The 18,100-nt window shown below is 40.2% G+C and overlaps 1 protein-coding gene across 6 annotated transcripts in view; it reads left to right on the top strand.

Moving 5' to 3' along the window:
• The window catches only part of LOC136834444 (omega-amidase NIT2), a 262,580-nt gene that overhangs the window by 183,862 nt on the left and 60,618 nt on the right, over positions 1-18,100 (top strand). For all 6 annotated transcript variants that reach the window (XM_067097048.1, XM_067097047.1, XM_067097045.1 and 3 more), the window contains one exon: positions 9,920-10,088. In XM_067097048.1, coding sequence (XP_066953149.1) covers positions 9,920-10,088 — 169 coding nt within the window. The remainder of the gene's footprint in view (positions 1-9,919; positions 10,089-18,100) is intronic.

The following is an 18,100-nucleotide window of genomic DNA, read 5'->3' as shown; positions in this document are numbered from 1 at the left end:
CTTTTGGAGAAGAGTAGGTACATCACAGCTAAAGAGCTCAATTTGTTTCTGCCAGTCGGTGACTAAACATTGGTTGTTGAGCAGCTCTTTGGATTCGTTTTTCACAGGATGGATTTGATTTCATCTTCATTTGGTGAAGTATTCTGTATTTTTGGTAGCGTGCTAATCTTAATTAGCTTAGCCAATATTTAGGTCTTTTTTGACTGTGACTTTCCCTATTTTGACTTTGTTTTTTACCTGTTATGTCACACTAGCTTGTCTAGTGTTAGGTACTGCAGTAAAGGCTGCATGACCAGACTCATGTAGACTAAATATGACAGCCACACCATTTCTTGTTCTTGTAGAGAGCAATTTTGCTCACCAGACCTTAATTGTGATGAATGTAAAGACTGGGGTAAAGCAAAGTGGAAGATTTTGAATTCTCATATGGAAAAACTTCAGCGTGACAGACTGAGGAAGGCAACCGCTAGGGCTGAAGCTAGAGCTTCTGCTAGTCAAGATAATTCTCTGAAAGTAGATGTTGCTGATTTACCTGTCCCTTCAACACCTGTGACTGCCTTTTCTCCTATCTCCAGTCATCCAACTTTTCCAGTTGCTCCGATCCCTGGCTCCCATTCTTCCGACCCCAGTGCCATTGCCAGCCTAGAAGCGTGTGTAGATCAGAAATTTGATCTCTTGGGTTAATACCATTTCCCAGATTGGGAATTCAGTTAGAGTCCTGATGGACAGATTTAACAGCGATGGTGGTACAAGTGCAGTGTTAGCAGAGGGGGTGGCTACGCGTCCCATCAACGCTCCTAGACTAAGGTCCCTGCTAAACTTCCCTTGCTCACCTGGGAGGAAGCAAACTGGCAGTCCAAGGGAGGTCAGTGGGGTTTGCCCATGGGTAGCCGCTTCCTTAACCGAGCCTGTTGTCTGTAAGTCCCAGGCGTCTGCTTGGATGTGCATACTTTGTCATCAAGTGACTTGGACTCTAACTGGGCCAAAAAGTTACCGCTATTCTAGTGTATCGAGGCTGTTGAAAAGGCCTGGCTCCCCAGTGGAAGTTGATTCACCTCCTGTCCGTAAGTGAGCTATGGAGAGGGCTCACAGTCCGCTCCTGTCTTGCAGTTTTTGGGAGTATCCTGGTCAAGCCCCTCATGTCTCTTTAGTGTCCACCGAGTGCCAAAAGTCCGAGCTCCCAATGTATGAGCGTTCAGCTTCCAAGCTCCCACCATATGAGCACCCAATGTTCGAGCTCCCATTGTACGAGTGCCCAGTGTCCGAGCATTCAGTGCGTGAGCAATCATTGTCCAAGCACCCATCATATGAGTGCCCAGTGTCCGAGCGCCCATTGCATGAGCGTCCAGTGTCTGTGAAACACTTCGCATCTGTTAGTGTGTCCAGTGTCCAATTGTTCAATATGTGAGTGTTCAATATCTGAGCGTCCCGTTTCTGTGAGTACTTCATTGCCGTCAAGCATTCAGTGTCCCAGGGAGGACAGCCAGTATCTAGCATGACAGGTGTAATTTCTCCTGTTGTTGAGGACCTGTCTTTGGCTCTTATTCAACGTCAGTTGGACAACATTTTGAGCCTCCTTCAGAAGCCAGCTTCGATGTCACAGGACCTTCCGAACCCTCCTATGTCGCCTATTTCCTTGGAGGAGAAACCTTTGGCTGAGGAACAACCAACGACGAATTATTCAGCTCGTTTGAGATTCTTTTTAGCATGTTTCTTTCCGGTGACACTGTCTTCTACGGGTTCTGCTTTCATGATGTGTCAACCTGCAGGGACTCCCAGGCTGCCTCAGATGGTGCTTTCCTCTTCCTCTAGGAAAGCTTTGGCCTGCATCGACAGCTGGTTGTCGGAGAAGAGAGATGTGGGCAAAGCAGTGTTTTGTAACCCTCCCCCTTCTAGGTTAATACAATACAAGTATTTGTCGTAATCCTCCGGGGAAGTTCCTTCCTTTGGGGTTTCTGCCTCCTCTCAAGGGGACTTCTCCAGCCTCATTGATGCGACATGTCGTTTGCCGTTTTCCTCACCGAGGATTTTGTTCACTGCTTCGGAGTTAATCACCTCATCAAGGACATATTCAAGGCTTTTGAGGTCCCAAGTTTCCTCAGTTGGACTGTAGGGGCTTTGGCCAAAAAGATCGAGGATTGGGCCATGTGCCATTCTGCAGGAGAACTTCGCTGCAGGTAGGTTAGGGGCACTTTCTTACACCGACAGAACAGTGAGAGACGTTGCTTATGAGTTTGCAGCCACTTTTACAACGGGTTCTGAAGAAGTGGGACTTAGGGTGCTCATTCACCACTAAAGGGGTCACTCCCTCAGCGATGCTCCCTCCTGTTCATGCCATTACATAAGATTAGTCTGTTCCCTTAAGCAACCCTGGAATGAGTGACAGCCGAACTTCAAAAGAAGTCAACTCAAGACCTTCTTGCACAGTCCACCAAGACCCCTCTGTCTCAGCAGCCCTTTTGAGGAAGCAAAGGCCGCTTTCAATCCCGACCACGGACCAATCTCTGGTCAGTACGACCTTCCAAGAAAACTTCTATCAAATCCGCCCCTTGTGAGAACCTGTCCTCCGTGTCCCAGTGGGAGCAAGGCTCCTCCATTCGTGGAGCAGATGGAAGGTCAGGAGTGTAGAATCTTGGGTTCTAACGGTGTTGAAAGAGGGCTATGTAATCCCTTTCAGGGAGAAACATCCCTCAGTGACCTCACCATCAACTTGACGGCCTTTGGGGAGATTACACAGCAGAGTGTTGCAGTTCTTCCTCAGGGCCAGCTGGCACAGGAAAATCTTTCCAGACTCGTTTGTCTTCCCCATCACTCCCGAAATCAAGGAGGAACCTCGGTGGTGGTTGGTAGAGGGCAGATTCTCAACAGGAAAGTCGCTGTTTCCACTGAGCCCCAACCTTATGTTGTATTCAGATGCATCTGATCTGTGTTAGGGGGCTCTACTCAACGACATGGAAGTTTCCGGGATGTGGTCTCCAGCTGACAGGAGGAGCCTTCACATAAACATGAAGGAGCTGAAGGCGATACATCTAGCACTTCAGTTCTTTTCAGCAGAAACCTTCAGCAGAACAATCACGGTCCATTTGGACTGCATGACCGCACTGGCCTACATCAGGAACCAAGGGGGACACATTCCTTTTCGCTTTACGAAGCAGCCAATGACTTCCTCTTATGGGCGCAAGACAACAGTACTAGCATTGTGACCTGCTTTATTCAAGGCAAGCTGAATGTCCTTGCAGACGAATTAAGTCGCGGCAAATAGGTTCTACCGACGGAGTGGACGCTAAATCCACAGGTGCGCACCGACCTGTGGAAACAGTGGGGAAAGCCGTCGATAGACCTGTTTGCAACATCAAGAAACCATCGCTTCCCTCTGTTTTGTTCCCCAGCTCTGGATCCTCAGGCATGGGCGACAGATACCATGCTGCAGGATTGGTTGGATCTAGACGTTTATGTTTTTCCTCTGTTCAGCATGGTGAGGGAAGTGAAGTTCATCACCCACAACACTTGATAACCCTAGTAGCTCCCTTTTGGCCACACAAAGAATTGTTCCCATATCTTCTCTGTTACCTCAGAGAAAAAATCTTCTCAAACAGCCTCTTCACTAAATAATGAAAATTGCTTGGTAATTTTTAGGATGGAAAGACCAATGAGGATAAGAGAAAATTTATGAAAATTAAATAGCTTTAATATAAAACTTGAGTTTCAAGACTGAAGTTATTGAAGGCTATAGCTTCATGAAATTACCGTATTTGATGGCTTATAAGACGCATGTCTGCATAGGACGCACCCCAATTTCAGCAGGACATTGAGGGAAAAAAAATAAGGTTTCCTAGCCTATGCTCATATGATTTTGGTAAGTAAAAACTGTAGTATTAGGTTATCATATGCATATTGTTTCTTACCAACAGAATCAACAAAAACATTAATAAAGAAGTTATTTACCATATTTATATTTATCAAAATATGTATTATACAATCAGCCATTTACTACGATCGAATGTTTCATCTGCTGCTGAAAGCTACCTCATAGGTTTACCAATAGATTGCAACACATTCATTTGTAAACATTGTTTCTTACCGGCAGAATCAACAAAAACATTAATAAAGATGTTACCTATGGTAATATATGTTATATATATCCATTATATATTATAAAAGTATGCAATCAAGGGGTAAAATCCAATAAATAAAAATGTTTCCTATGTAACGGCTCGAGTCTCGTGAGCAACTGAACAAAGCCATGTTATTATTCTTGAAAGAGAATGCTAGCACGAGTTACGAAGTATCAACTCAACGAAGCCTTGTTATTATGCCTAAAGAGAATGGTAGCAGGAATTGTCAACCACCAATTGATCGAAGCCATGTTGTTATGCGTAAAGAGAATGTTAGCAGGAATTGCCAACTACCAACTGAACGAAGCCTTGTTATCCGTAAAGCTCTCGAGATAATCACCAATAGGTGGCAGCACATGTACTATAAGTCTGTAAATGTGGAATGTGGCGATCCGCTGTAGACGACGATAATGATATTAACACATTTTAATGAAAATATCGATAATAACAACGTAGATATTGATTATAATACTACTAGTAGTAATTGCGGTGATGGTAAGTGTGATAATGATAAATAATTATAATAAACTTTGTTGTTTTTTAATAGGTTATTAGGATAACACCGAATGTTAGGCTAGGCTACAACATCTACGTGACGTTTCATGTATAATTTCGGCCAAAATTCTTAAATTTTGAGCCTACATTATGTACATAGGACGCAGGGGGATTTTTTTTGTTAAAAAAGTGCGTCTTTTATGCCGTTAAATACGGTAAGTATTAAATCCCCAGTTTATATTGATGAAAGTGTCCCATTAGTCCCAAGATGATAGCTCTTGACCTCTCTTCACTCCAAGGTTCCACCCCTTTCAGTGAAACTTCAAACTACAGTGAAAAAAAAAAAAGACAAGTTATAAGAAGCGACTGGTTGCAGTCCCCAAACTCACTAACATTAAAAAAAAGGTATCGAGACTAAACCAAGAAACTTAAATCTCAAATGATTTTATACTCGATACGTTAATCACGTCACTGAAGGTTGAAAAATTAATGAAGGGCCTTGCCTCAATGATCTTTAAGTGTATAGTACACTTTTGCCAACTATTACACATAACACCCATGGATCTACATTACATGAACTTATCTGAGTTAGGCAGCCAGCAGCGAAGGTCTTGGAACTCAGTTGTTGTCTTCCACCATGTATTGTCCTTCACCTCAAACCCCCACATGATGAGCTTATTTTCCCATGTTTAATTTCGTACACTTTATGAAGATTCGTGATTCAACAGGAAGTCCCTTGAGCTGCATTACCTTCCGGGAAACGATCCATCAATAAAAAGTGTAGAAAGTAGAAATTGATCACCCGACCAGCCAACTATTAAATCCTCAAAATTTCTCGTAACCGACAACCATCCGTCTTGTCTCTGGCGACGGTGGTGGTAGTGAAGGGTGGTAGTGGTACTTTTGTACTGCGTTACCTGAGCTTCTTCCACGTCCTGGTTAGGTCTGACATATGTCAGTTAATGACATGTCCAAGGACCCTGGAGACATGGAAGTCCATGTACATACAAATTCAAGGGTTTACATAACTGAATTGATTAATTATTTAATTGAAGTAAAGTTTGAGATTCAAATTCTTGAAAAAGGTTATATTTGCATTAATATTTTTGTACAGCCTCATTTTCACCCGTTTTCATCAAGGCTTATCCACTCTCGCTCTGACAGGCTTCAGACTGTCAGGGAGCTTGTCAGAGTGGAAGGTTTTCAAGAAAGGCTGCAGAAGCAACTGTATAATGTAGGCGCCAATCTTCTGCTCCAGTCTACCAGGCTAAGTGGGCAGTCTTTTGAGGCTGGTGCTGAGAGCATAATATCTCCTCTTCTCAAACGGCTTTAGCCCAATTGCAGATTTTTACTGTTTCTGAGGTCTTGAAAAGGTTGGCTACATCCACATTAAAGGGTACAGGATGATGTTAAATTCCATTTTTAAACAGGGGAGTAGACCTGTCTTCAAATCCAGATATTAGTGATATGATTAAGTTATTGAATACACCTAAGCAAAAGAAATCTACCACGGTTGCATGGAACTTGGATGTAATTCTTAAATGGCTTTCGGACCCTCCATTTGAACCCTTGGACTCCTCTTCTCTAAGGAATGTGATGAGGAAAACCTTATTTTTAATAGCCTTAGCTACAGCCAAAACAGTTAGTGAATTACTTGCCCTTGATAAGAAAAATTAGAGATTCCTTGCTGAATCTCTGGTGTTTGGTTAAGGATCCCGGACATCCTTTATCCAAAAATGCCTTAACCTCTTTTTAAGGACAGATTTCCAAATCACGCTCAGGAGTCAGGAAGATATCCTGCCTTTGTGCAAAGTTAAAGCCCATGAAATAAAGGCAGTTTCCACCTCGCTGGCCTTCAAACGTAATATCTCACTCTCCACGATCTTGCAATCAATCTATGTATTGGAGATGCAAGTAAGTTTTTGCTATGTTTTACCTTCGCAATATTGAAACAGTGTACGAAAAATGCAGTACATCAGGCCCATTCTTTGCAGCTGGCATGGTATAGGGGACAAAGGATAGAAGGAATGCCACTACAGGTCGAGAGGAACTCCGACCAGAGGCAGTATCTACCAGCTGTTTCAAATTCATCTCCATCTCGTGAGGGTTTTGAGTAGTATATGTCCTTGTATCCCACCTCCCTTCAATGTGGGATTTACCTATGTAATTATTTGGTAAGTTACTTATATAAAAATGACATTTTTGTAATAAAATAAAGTTTTATATATGCTTACCAATTTAATACATGATCGGAGCCCTCCCTCCTCCCCTCTTATGGACATAGGGCATAAACAAATTGAGCTCTTTAGCTGTGTTGTACCAATTCTTCCTTGAAAGTGGGCGGGGCAAGTTACCTACATCCAAAACAAAAGAGCGCTACCACGATTTTTAAATTTTGAGCTGCCACATAAAGTAAAAACTAATAGCTATGTAATTATTTGGTAAGTATATACTGTATAGAACTTTATTTTATTATAAAAATGTCATTTTTGGTTGCTGCTATCAGCCCTCAAACCTAGCTACTTCCCCTGACAAAAAGGCATAGGACTGGGGTGAACATTTATCTTGCACAGACCTGGCATGTAATGAAGATGGCTGAAAGAGGTTGTTGTCACATCTGTGCGAGTGAGACATAGAGACTGGGTAGTTGTTGTAGGACAGGAGATGGAGCCGTCCTGTCCGGAGTGCTTTATATTCTATCCCTGTGTCAACAAGCACTACTCTGGCTGAGACCAGCTACAGTACAGTATAAGAGAATTCTTTGTAATTGGTTGGTGTGCCTTATGGAGCCCTGGGGGGACCATGAGAGTGGAACTCCTTAGAGGACTCACAGCGATTACCAAAAATCAGTTTTTCCTGCATCAAAACCTGCAATATTTTTCATTGCAATAATTAGGTAATTTTTCTGGCTGTATTCTAGAACAAATAGAAAGATCTATCACAAATACTTTTTTTCTTATAGGGTAGCTGCTGTTTGTCCACAAAGGAGTTACTCTCATGGTCTCATAAGGCCTCCATATGACAGACCAAGCACTCTCTGAAAATTCTCTTGTAGTTGGTTCTCCCTTCATCCATCTCACACAGATGTGGCAACAGTGTATGCTGGCCATTTTCCCCATTACTTAAGTGGCTAATTAAAGAAGTCCCAGTGCTTTGCTCTGGATAATTTTTCCAGAGATCTTATTTCAGTCACCATGGAAGAATTCACAAAGAATCAAGTTAAATGATAATACAGTACAAATACAGGCAGTCCCCGGTTATCGGCGGGCTCGGTTATTGGTGATCTGGTTTTGCAGCGCTTGTCTAGCGACAAGAATTGGCCATTTTTGGTGCCAGTATGCGCCGATTTCCACTTATTGGTGCCGATATGCGCAGATATCCACTTATCGCCTCTAATATGCGCAGATGTCCACTTATCGGCGCAGATAATCTATTATTAGCACTGATACATACCTAACAGAGGCACTGATCTCCAGTTATCACGCTGACAAGTGCCGAAAATCACCGATTTTTGGTTATCCGAGATTTTCATTTATTGTCACGCCATTGGAACGGAACCCCCGCTGATAACCGGGGACTGCCTGTATAGGTTCATAGCTGTTTCCTGCTGTTTATTGCCAAACCCTAATGGGTATCAGGAATAAAGAATATAGTTGATAAGTTGTTACTTCACCTTGGACCAAAATTTTATCTGGTGTGTTGCAATTTATTTATTAGAAGGCAAGCCATTTTGTCAACTGGATAAGCAGGTTTGATGTAAACAGGTTTTGACCTAAGGAAAACCAATTTTTGGTAGTCACTGTGAGTCCTCAAATCCACCCACATTCCTTGACCAAAAGGCATAGACTGGGGTGAACATTTTTTTCACATAGGCCTGGCATAAGTAACGAGGAAAATGGCTGATATACGTGCTGTTGCCATATCTGTGTGAGAAAGATGAAGGGAAAGCGAGGTAATTGAAGCAGACAAAGAGATAGAGCCCTCTTGTCTTGCGAGTCCTTTACTGTATAATCTGTTATTGTGCCAACAATGATAGAACATAAAGGACAACAAGCACTATTCTGGCCGAAATTAACTGTAAGGGAATTCTTTGAGATTGGTTGGTCTGTCTTATGGATCCCTGGGGCGACCATAAGAACAGCTCTTTTAAGGACTCGCAGTGGCAGCTAATGAAAATAAGTCTTTTATGTCAAAATCTGCATTTGGGTACATTTCTTTCTTGGGGGACAAGTGGACAGTTTTCTTGTACTGTATTGCCACACTTCCATTCATTATTTCACATAAAGTTTTTGTTCTTTTATGCCATTGCAATAGAACAATCATTTGGCTGGAAAATGAATAAAAATGGAATAGTTTACCATTAAAATTGTTGGAGCTATGTGTTGTTGAACAAAAAAGGTATAAACATTTTTATGTTTATCACTCAAGTCACTTGCACTTCCGACATATGTCATTGTTTATAAGGGCTGTAATCCAAAAGGTTCAAATTATTTTTTTTCTGTACACACTTATCTATCATTTATCTATCATTTGTAAACTCTTAGTTCTTACCTTATTTGGTTTCCTGAAGATAAGTGTGCCTATTATTTGGGAATGATTGTATTTTGTGGCATATAGCAGGAGATTTTTTAAAAGCATGAAAGGAAAACATATTGTATCTTACATTTCTAAACTCATTCTTGATTCAAATACTGTAGTAAATAAAAGTACTGTATGTATTAATACATGAGGGAAAGTGGCTGTTCAGTATTGCATTGTTTTATTGTATGATCTTTTGGGAGGGTTTCCTGATTGACTGTATTTTTTAGTTATTTAGAGGGCTAAGGATAAGTGATTATGAGTGCAGTAATTGAGTTTACTGTATATGATTAAGGAAGGTATTGCCGATGATACTTTCTATTAAAGTTGTCTGAGGCAACAACACTTATAGAATGTGATTAAAAAGTTTATTTTGAAAATAATCTAGTCACTTTTGGTTGCTGAAGAGTAATGATACTTACTGTTACAGTAATGCAGTATTTGAGTAATATTTCATAAAGGGATTAGTGATACTTTTAAACTACCATGACCCCATTTCCTGTAGTCTTTTAAATAATTTTCAAGTGTTTTTAATTTATCTATTCCATTTTTATTTCATATGTATTTAACAATACTGTAATTCTCTTTTGGTATGTCTTCTCTTTTCACAAATGAGTACAGTATTCTGTTCTGTGTAATCTTGGTCAGACAATAATAATTGCAGTGACGTGTTCCAATGAAATGTTCTGAAAATTTTAACAAAGTTTTATATAATTTTTTATAATCTGCAGATACACTTGTTTGATATAGATGTTCCTGGTGGAATAACATTTCGTGAATCTGACAGCTTGTCCCCTGGAAACCAGCTGACAACATTTGATCTTCCCCAGTGTAAAGTTGGTATTGGCATTTGCTATGATATCCGTTTTGCTGAACTAGCACAACTCTATGGCAGAATGGGTAGGTGTCATTTAACTGTATGGTACAGTATCGTGCAGAGCTGTAGTGTAATGTATTTTTTTTATTTAAAAATGTACATCAAGTTACTGCTTTTTAAACTGTAGTCTAAAAAGGTTTTAATACACTGAATAGTTTGAGGAAAGAGGAAGCAGCGCAGTTTACATGTAATGTTGTAGTCTTACATTACTGGAAACTACAGTTGACCCCTGGTATTCACGGGGGATGCATACCGCAACCCCCCGCAAATAGCTAAAATCTGTGAGTACAGTACAGTACTTGACACCCCTCTAAAAATGCTTAGAACTGCCTATTTTGATAGTTCAAACATAAAAAACCCTGTAGAAAATGCTTATACCTGAGTATTTTAATAGTTTTATCACAAAAAGTGTATTTAGTCATGAAGATATGAAAATACAGTAATTAGTGAATATTTCTCTATGAAAAATACCACAAATAGGCGAATTGTCCACAAATAATGTGTATACGTTCCACGGAAAAATCCGTGAATAGGTGAAGCCGCGAACCCAGAACCTCGAATAGGCAGGGGTCCACTGTACATATGTAAACTGTTCATATCCCTTTCATTTTCTGTGCAGTGTTACTAAACTGCAATAGGGAAATAACAACAATAGTAAGGTAACTTTTTGCAACTGGAGTTTTGTATTTACTGTAATATTAAGTGCAGTACAATTGACCCCTGGTATTCACACGGGATAGGGACCACAGCCACCCGTGAATAGCTAAAATTGTGAATACTCGACACCCCTCTCTAAAAATGCTTATAACTGCTTATCTTATCAGTACAACACCAAAAACCCCTCTAAAAATGCCTATTTTAATAGTTCAAATAGCAAAGCAAATATACCTTAAACTGTCATCTTAAAACACTTTAATATAATTTCAGAGTCATCCTACAACATTACTGTACCCTTAAAAATATGTACAGGTTGACCATCACTAATCCGGCATCATTGGGACCTGGAGGGTGCCGGATTAGCCATTTGTTAGGCTAGAATACACGAAACCCAGTAGCTAAGCACCTCATCTTAGAATTAAAGTATCCTATAAATCAGTACAAGTTGGTTAATAAAGAAAAGACAGTTATCAAATACAGGTAGTGCTTGAGTTACGATAATTTGACTTATGATATTTCGAGTTTACGATGGGGTTAGCAATTAATACTGACACGAAAATATTTAGGAAAAATATTTTTAGATTTCACGCATGTGCGGGCAGCGAGAGAGACCAACTTACAATAGACCAACTTCTTTTCCTCCATCTCTTTATTCCATCTGCTAGTTAAAAAAGTAAAAGAGAACGATAAAAATATTGTTAGTAACGTTATACTCTTGCGTAAATGCGTACAGCCATAAACAACCGAACGGGAAACTGTTGTTTTGCTAATAATCGTATCGGGTAACAACTGTTGTGCTTGTATTTCAACCATCGTACGTTAATACACAATTACTGTAGTTATGTTACAAATGACGTTAAGTACTGTACAATAGGACTGATATATTTTTTTACACTATACCCTTATTCACTTTGGAGAAAAGATCGGCAGGGAAATATACTGCTATAGTAACTTTAAGCTGCAAGTTGTAGCTGAAGCTGAGAAAACAATGTTAAAGCTGCCAATGACTATAAATTATCGTGCATCGGCAACATGGATGAAACTCGACCGTAAATAAAACTGGAGAGAATGTATTTTAATCAAAACTACTGGGCATGAAAGAATACAAATTACTACTGTTTTCACGCCGATAAAAGATAAATACGTAAAGCTCGTATTATGATGAAATCAAGAGAAAATAGCGAACTGAATCTTGATTTTTTTTACACAAAACAAACATTCCCCCAAAACGGCCAGCCACAATTTCCGAGAACGTCATATATTAACGAAAAAAATAGCTAAATTAGTTTCACAACGAGACGTATTTAAGTTATATTTCGACTTAAAAACACTTTGTATAACGAAAAATATCCTTGCCCCAAATAAATAAAGTATCCATATTCATTTTAATCTAACTAGAAGCAAGAAAAGCACTTTGAACTTAGTCAGATGCGGCGAAATAAACACCGCGATATCGATTCCAAAAACAAAACACTGATCGCAATTTATAATACAAAAGCAATATGAGAATATACGCAATTGGAAACAATGTAGTAAAGCATAACTTTTTAAAAGATCCATGAAAAAGATGAACATTCGTTATGTTGATGTTTGTATAATACTGTATAATGTGAATGGAGTTCAGTATCATGTAGGCTAGGCTACCAGTTTGTTGATGCAGCACACGGTGCCACCAAATCAAAGCGGCCGGCGAGCGAGTTGGCACAGCGACCCGGGAAATTTGAAAATCAGCGCGGAAACATTAGAAATTACTCTAGCCGAAATTTGTGCCAGATTACTGATTGTTCCGGACTACTGATTGCCGGATTAGTGATGGTCAACCTGTACTGTACATATGGCTTGCAACTACGTGTGAAAACTAAGTACTCCTTATTCTGTACTGTATTTAGGAACACACATTTTCTTTCATATAGTTGCTATTCGAGCCGTCCCATTTTCTTTTACAGGGGAAACATTGGAATGTAATTCACAAGAGAGAGAGAGAGAGAGAGAGAGAGCAAAAATATATATGCACATTTAAAGTATCTAAATATTAAGATTATGTAAGTAAACCATATGGGAACTGTACTCACCAGTGATCACTTTTGACTGAAGATGATGATTATGAATTAGCTGTGCAGTCTGATGAATGGTGATGAAGATATGACTGCACAGCAAAGGGGGTTTCGAGAGGCATCACCTTGTTGAGGTAATTGAACATGTTCAGGAAGGTGTTACGATAGGGCTGCATGAGCTCACTAAAGCCATTAGAAAAATTTGTGGCCCTTTCCTCAGAATCCTTCCGTGCCTCTATCATTATCTGCAGCTGCTGCCTGGCTTTCTTAAGAATTTTGGTCAGACCATGAAATTTTTCAAAATCCTGGTCGTTTGGTGGGATAGAGAGTACAGTATATGAACAAAGGCAGCAAGTTCTTCTCCAGCAATGGCCATCCCAAGCATTCTACCCTCTTCACGCCCCTTCTTGATGAAGATGATGGCACTTAATGTCATGCCATAATGGGTTGCTATTTCTTCGTGACTTTTGCCCTCTCTTAACATAACAACCACGCCTACCTTCTCCTCATTGGTCATTACATGTATCTTTCTTTGGCGTTTAGGCTCTTGTCTGGATGCCATAGAAGCAGCAGAGTGTTTAGGAGGCATCTTAGGGCACGATTCAGAAAGATATGTGAATCCGCCCCAATACGTACGTACACAACACACAAGCTCTAAAGGCATATGCAGTGAACTGAGATGCTGGGCAGAGATGCTGGGTTATTTGCGCATCATATACAGCGTACATAAGTACATACAGGGTAGTCCGCATACTGGATATTTTATAGATATTTTGCCCCCTCGAAGTGGAACCGCCTTGACGTGGTGAGGAACTCCAGGAATTTGTTCCTGGGTTTGAGTCCAAGAGTCTCATATATTATTACACATTACTTTGGACTAATTTTGTGGAATTTTCCACTTTTGCTAAAATTTATTGGGCCTGTTAAATAGGAAAAGATATAATAGCTGGGATTGGGTTTATATCCGAAGCTAAATAGTGAGAACTGTGGTAGGATCATCAACTACCTGATAATGTTCGGACCTGAGAAATATCAGATTGATATCTCAGAAGTGGAACTATTCTTCGGGGCTGGGCCATGGATTCCAGGTGGGTCTGTCTCTGGGGATAGGACTCTTGGCATTCTATCTGGTTTGCCCATAATACGATTAGGGTGGGGATGATTGTATTCTTGTAATACTCTTGGTCCTAGCAAGCAAGTTTGGCTTACACTTGGGCCACTCTAATCATATTGTGCCATCCCCTGTGGGGTAGGGTAGTGGGCGGACATTTGTGAGTTGGCTCTCACTTGTACCATTAGTGGAAGAATAAACCCCATGAAAGGCTAATGATATCTTTTTCAAGTTTTCAGGTTTATTATTATTATTTTTTTCTAATATTCGATCTTTATGAATAGTAACAATAAAGAGTCGAGTACCCCTGGTCCCTCTGATGATACTGTTTTGGCACAGATGACGACCTCTGCACCCGCCTTGGAGATTGAAAATTCTCCAAATGTTGATGACCCATGCGAGGAAAAGGATGTCCCTGTAAAAGGAGGACCCAGCATTGTTACAATGGAACCATTATACTTTGAGCCAGATGTTTCTGCGCCTGTGTCCCTCTCAAAAAAAGGAACAAAAAAATAGTTCAAACTTTTCAACTATGGGCCTTTGGAGCCTAAAAGAATAAACAAAAAAAATATAGACCTGACTCAACCTTGGTTCACTTTGATTCCCTTTTTGGAGAGTCAAACTGGTCAAGGTTTTTGAATTTACAAGCTGACAAAGATATATTCTTATTAAAAATGGAAAATTACTTGTTGAACCGATGCACATCACAAGAGGTGAGCATAAGACAAATTAAAAAAAAGGAATGGCTGGTTGAAAAAGGGAAAAAGTGTCTCTTCTGAGTTGTGTATCTAGTTTGACTGCAGAGCTTCATGCCATTTTAATATAGTAAACCCCCCATGATCGTGGTCTCACGATTCGCAGACTCACCTATTTGCGGATTTCTCTGTGGAACATATATATACACATTATTTGCGGAAAATTCGCCCATTTGCAGTATTTTTTACTGAGAAATATTCACTAATTACTGTATTTTCATATTTTCATGACTAAATGCACTTTTTGTGATAAAACTATTGAAATACTCAGGTATAAGCATTTTTAGAGGGTTTTTTTTGTGTTTGAACTATCAAAATAGGCAGTTCTAAGTGTTTTTAGAGAGGTTTTAATTAACTATTTGCGGATTTCAGCTATTCGCTGGGGGTGGGTACGCATCCCTTGCGAATACGGGGGTTTACTGTAATACTTGAAAAGCTTTTAAATTATAAAATTTTATTATTTGTAGTAGTTTAAGAAGTGAACTGGATACTCTGAGAGCTTTTAAGCCGAAATATCCAATAGTTGTAGATATTTTAGAATGGCTGTTTTTCTCAAACCGAAGTCAGCAAGTAAATTTTTGTTGGGCACCTTCACACTACGGTTTATCAGGTAATGAGAAAGTTGATGAACTAGCCAAGTGTGTTGTACTAAATAATACCCCAAGTGCAATTCCTTTGCTTTTTATAGAATATTTCCCTGTTATCAGGAAGAAAGTTAAAGAACACTGGCAGCAGACATAAGAGGGTCTGACTGTTAGTGACCAGAAAATGCTGGATATTACTGAGCAGTCTTTCCCATGGAAGTATAATTGTTTGCCATGAAGGTGGGAGACAGTTTTGTGTTGACTAGGGATTTGTCATTCTTGTTAAATGCATGGCTTGTTTTTTTTGGCAGGGTAAGTGCTGCCATGTTGTGTGGAATGCTTGGCTCCTCTGACAGTCAAGCTCCTGTTGGTTGAGTGCCTCAGTCATGGGGAACTTGGAGCACATTTCCTCCCAGAATGTTGGAATGGAGATGGTAACTATTCTGTTTCCAAGATACTCCAAGAGGAAGTGGCATATAAAATCAGGAATATTTGTAGTTTTTTAAAAAATGGTAGCCTTCTTCATAGAATATAAATTTTTCTTACATTCAAATTAATTTTTATTTGTTCCTACACGAATAGAAACCCTTGGTCTTTACATATGGGATAACTTTCGGCAAGGCTGGAAAGTCTGGCTGTCAAACTTTTGCAAGGCGGTTATGGTAACAGTTACCTAAGGTAGGGGCAGGAGTACTGCCTACCCAACCGGTATGCATTCAATCTCTGACAGTTACCAAAGGTAGGGGCAGGGGTACTGCCCACCCAACCGGTATGCATTCAATCTCTTCAGTTTACTTTTGGCCACACTCCCGACAAGACATGCTTTTCTTTTCTGTCTTGCCGTTCAGCCTTTTTCCTCTTGTTGTATATTTTATGTTTGTAATTTGAAATATTGATTTGGATATATTGAAACATTTGTGTATTTTGATATATTAAGACATTTCATTATGTTTTATTTCTATGTCTTCAGTGATATATTTACTCATACCGCGTAGTAGGCTTTGGTGAGGAGTTTTTCTCCCTTTATATCACTACTGTTGTTTCTCAAACACCTTCGTCTAGGTGTGTGTTTAATTATTTTCTTTTTAGACATAATGTTTTGATTCAGACTACACAATTTCAGGGAATGTGGTAATGTTTTAGTCTTTCAGTTGTTGTGTAGATCGAGACATTACGGGTTCGTGTTGCAGCCGAGGGTTATGTGTGAGGATTCGTCTTGCTTAACATAGCAAGTTCTCCTCCACTCCCTCAACACATTTGTTAATGGCGCAAGTTCTGCGGTTGCACTGATCCCAACTACATGCTCAGGACCAGTCAGAATTTACCATCTTGTCTTTTTCCTGTATTGGGGGAGGGTTGTGAGTAGTACGGCTCACTCCCTTCCCTTGGATACAGATATATTAATTTTCCTTCCTCTCAGGGTGGGAGGTTCTTCCTTTCCTGAGGGAGAAGGCTTATTATTTGTTTCTTTTCATACACTACAGTTCAGAACATGTTTTGCCTCTGGACTTCCCTGTCTTCTTGCGTGACAGTTGTCAGCCCTGCTGCTCACATTGAAGTCAGACGGCGGTGTGTTCCGCTCAGATCCTGGGAGCCCCTCTACAGTCTCTTTGCTCTCCCAGTGTTGCTGCTTCATGTACTGATGTACCTCATCCAACTCGTTAGTTCTGTGTTGGAAGTTTGGAACCAAGCCAGATCTGATGGCAGTGTGTTCCTTCCAGAGTGTGGGAGCTCCATCTACGCGGTGACTACTCAGGGTTGTTACCCTCCTGGGTCAGTAGGGGCAACGCCATGTTGTTGTTCTTTTCCAGGCTCAGGTGTGCAGTTTACGTCATCATTCAGGAGTACCAGTCTAGACGGACTGCTTTCCAATGTAGCCTTTGTCTGCTTCTTTGGCTTCTCATCTCCCTTCTAATCTTTAGTCATCCGATGCCCGTCACTTTGGTTGCCCTTTTATCATATATATAATATAAACTTATATTATTGCAATTTTTATGAGAATATGTGTTTAAACCTACTCTTACACATAGTAATTTCTGCTTTGTTAGAGTCCTCTCCTCCTGTGACGTCACAGATGGATTTGTGATGTCATGGCTAGTTCTTATGACGTCATCAACCGATCCCTCCGACTTAGTTTTGATCAGTCAACTCTGAAATTTCATAAGAAGTACGACCCGTCTTCCCCTATCTCGGTCGCCCTTGATGTGGTGAGGGGGCTCTTGAACCTCAGGAATTTGTTCTTGGGTTTAAGTCCAAGAGTCTCATATACTATTACACATTTCTTTGGACTAATTTTGTGGAATTTTTCACTTTTGCTAAAATTTATTGGGCCTGTTATGTAGGAAAAGATATCATAGCTGGGATTGGGTTTATATCCAAAGCTAAATAGTGAGAACTATGGTAGGATCATCAACTACTTAATAATGTTAGGACCTGAGAAATATCAGATTGATATCTCAAGGGCGGAACTATTCTGCAGGGCTGGGCCATGGATTCCAGGGGGATCTGGCTCTGGGGATAGGACTCTCGGCATTCTATCTGGTTTGCCCATAATACGATTAGGGTGGGGATGATTGTATTCTTGTAATACTCTCAGTCCTAGCAAGCAAGTTTGGCTTACATTTGGGCCACTCTAATCGCATTGTGCCATCCTCTGTGGGGTAGGGTAGGGGGCGGACATTTGGGAGTTGGAAGAATAAACCCCATGAAAGGCTCATGATATCTTTTTAAAGTTTTCAGGTTTATTATTTTTTTCTTTTTATTCAATCTTTATGAATAGTAACATTAAAGAATCAGGTACCCCTGGGCCAGCTGATGATACTGTTTTGGCATCCACCTTGGAGATTGAAAATTCTCCAAATGTTGATGACCCAT

Source organism: Macrobrachium rosenbergii, chromosome 53 (assembly GCF_040412425.1).
Source record: "Macrobrachium rosenbergii isolate ZJJX-2024 chromosome 53, ASM4041242v1, whole genome shotgun sequence".
Lineage (NCBI taxonomy): Eukaryota > Metazoa > Arthropoda > Malacostraca > Decapoda > Palaemonidae > Macrobrachium > Macrobrachium rosenbergii.
The sequence above is the reverse complement of the archived record's forward strand: the minus strand, read 5'-3'. Positions and strand labels throughout refer to the sequence as shown.